The 2,766-nt window shown below is 49.6% G+C and overlaps 1 protein-coding gene across 1 annotated transcript in view; it reads right to left on the reverse strand.

Annotated features, from left to right (window-relative positions):
• Positions 1 to 1,659: 1,659 nt before the first annotated feature.
• The window catches only part of LOC106338283, a 2,676-nt gene continuing 1,569 nt past the window's right edge, over positions 1,660 to 2,766 (reverse strand). The window contains exons 3-4 of the mRNA XM_013777300.1: positions 1,998 to 2,664; positions 1,660 to 1,905 (exon numbers count right to left, since the gene is read on the reverse strand). Of these exons, the coding sequence (XP_013632754.1) occupies positions 1,660 to 1,905; positions 1,998 to 2,664 (913 nt within the window). The remainder of the gene's footprint in view (positions 1,906 to 1,997; positions 2,665 to 2,766) is intronic.

Here is a 2,766-nt window from a genome sequence, read left to right on the forward strand (position 1 = left end):
ATGGCCAAAGAGAAGGAAATTAAAGCCTTAAAGCTTAAAGTACAGAATCATGAAGAGGCGATGGAGCGTGTGGCAACAGAGAACGCTTCTCTGCAGAAGCAATTGGAGGGCAAGGATGAGGACATATGCGAGTTGAAATACGCCGCAGAGGTCTTCGATGCTGAGAAGGCAATGGCTGTAAATTGTGCAAAGGTTGTGGCCCGTTGGGATGATTTCCAACAATCTTTCAGAAGTTTGCAGGTTGTTTGAGTGACCCTGGGATCTTGAAGCTTGACTCATTAGTCAGGATTGCAGAGCTGGTGAATACTGCTCAAGTGAGCCAAGCGTTGATTGCTTGAGGGTCTCTTATAGGACCTGGGCCACATGAGCTCTAGATGTTATGGATGTCAGAGAACCCATGGATCCCGGGTGTTAAGGTTCCTTGGAACCTTTGGACCTTGCAATGATCAGACCTCGTGGGTCTCGTATGACTGAATCTCCTCTGGGGACCCTGGGGTCGGCTGGAGAATTTTAATAATCTTGGGACTCGGGGGTCACTTCTTAGGGAACCCGTGGGTTCTGGACCCTGAGGTCTTGAGTTGGACACGTGGTCTTTGGACCTTGGAGTCTTTTTAGGGAACCAATAAGTTCTTGGCCCTGAGGCATGTCTGAGCCCAGAGTTCTTTCTCAGAACCCGGAATTGAGGTTTTAAAGGGACCGCATTCTGCCATCCTAGGTGAGGCCAATCTCGGTACCTGTTGGGGTATCGCATTCTACCACTCGGAAGCTGGTCACTATCGAGTTCCAGTGCTGCATGCTGCTTTCTGCAGAAAGCCACTATCAGGCTTAGAGGGTGCTGGTGTGGGTGAAAACCCAAGTGCCAGGCTTTGCTGCTTTCCACGTCTGGAGAAGCAGGATATTATAAGGTGCTCCCGGACTTTTGCACTTGCTCAAGGGCAATTATACCTCGTGTCCCCTGTATTATTCTAGCACATAGCGTTTTAATAAAGGTACTTTCACATTTTTGGTATTTTTGTTTGGGACCCCGATATGCCTGAGGCTATACAGGGGTTTTAGGTAGTATTAACGGCATACTCAGGCTTGCGCAGACCCATTCCTACCTTATGTCTCATACCCGTTTTATTTTTGCGTGGTTATACCACTTGTCATTAAGGGTTGGCCAGGATCGAAGGTCTCTTGGACCTGATCCAGCTCGTTTGCCCCTTTAAGTATTATGGCATTCCTACTAAACTTTTATAGTCAGAACTATTTTATTATATAAACTTTGTCCGGAGACGTTTCAGCGCACATAGGAGTAGGAAAACATAATGCTTAAATAATAGATAAAATAATTAATAGAAATCGTGGTCCGAAGACTGTACAAGATATCAGCTTGTGAGGTACCCCGGTGGTTAGGCCATGTTTTACCTCTTGTTGCTAGGTGATCCGCAGGGTTTGGCTTGCTTTTGGGACGAGCGTCCTTGCTAGAGGGTTCCTCCTTCTTTTGCAGGGTTCTGCCTTTTTCTTGGGTCTAGGGACCGCGGTCAAGACTCGTTTCATGCCCCGGCCCTTAGTGTTCGGGACCACTGTCTCCTATTGATGAAGGTTTTCAGCACTTCCATGAAATGTGTAGTCACATTCATCCACTGGAGCGACCAGGATCGGAGGTCTCCTGCCTGGCTAAGTGACTCCATCCTGCGTGTGCGAGGCGCCCTTTGCTCCAGATCTGCCCGATGTACCCTCTGAGGAAGTCTCCTTGGAGTACTTGTGCCCCACTTGTTTATCCGCGAGACCACTGGCTGATATCTGCGAGGACCAGGTCTTGCGAGCAGATGCAACTTCGAAGGGCTTCGGAGGAGACCATGCAGAGCGGTCGAAATAGGTTCTCTGGGGATCCCTCGGGTTCTTGGAATGATTCAGGGTCCGCTTTCTCCGGAACAACCCCCAATTACCTGTGTCATTGACCTCTGATCCCTGGGTTCGCGGGTCCGAGGTCTTCTCTGTAATTTCTATAAGACCTTGGTCTTCCCCTTCAGGGTGGTCTGGTAGCAGGATTGGGAGTTCTCCTGGTCTCCCCTAATTATTCTGATGCCCCTGGGTGTAGGGAACTTCACCATCTGATGAAGGGTTGAAGGGACTGCTGCCATGTCATGAATCCAGAGTCGTCCCAAGATCATGTTATATGTCGATTGGCAATCTACGACTAGGAATTTGGTAGACATGTTGACCCCTTCAGCGTATACTGGGAGGATAACCTCTCCGGCGGTTTGCTTGACCTCGCCGCTGAACCCGATGAGTGGGGTTACCTTGCGCGTCAGGGGGCTCCCCTCCAGCCCTAGATCTTGGTACGCCGTCTGGAAGATAATGTTGCTGGAGCTGTCGTTGTCTACTAGTATTCTTTTCACCAAGCAGTTTGCTACGGTGAGAGAGATAACTAGAGCATCATGGTGGGGAGTTAGGATCTTCTCTTGCTCCTTAGCTGTGAAGCTTATCTCGTCAGTTCCTAGAAGTAGGCGCTTCGGTTGGGTCGTTTTCAGATCATGCTTAGCGTTACAGGTGCTTTTCTTCGCGGCTGCGTGGCTTACTCCGCTTACTTCTGAGCCTCCGGATATGACATGGATCACCCGATCTTGGCGAGGTGGTGAGGCCGGTGCAGCTCCTTTGGATTTCCCTGTTGTCTCTTTGCTGAGGTGGGCATTGGCTTTCTCTGAGAGGAATTCTCAGAGATGCCCCTTTTGGAGTAGTTCATTGACCTCGATCCTCAGGGCAATGCAGACTTCGGTTTTG

This window comes from Brassica oleracea, chromosome C4 (assembly GCF_000695525.1).
Source record: "Brassica oleracea var. oleracea cultivar TO1000 chromosome C4, BOL, whole genome shotgun sequence".
In the NCBI taxonomy this organism is placed as follows: domain Eukaryota; kingdom Viridiplantae; phylum Streptophyta; class Magnoliopsida; order Brassicales; family Brassicaceae; genus Brassica; species Brassica oleracea.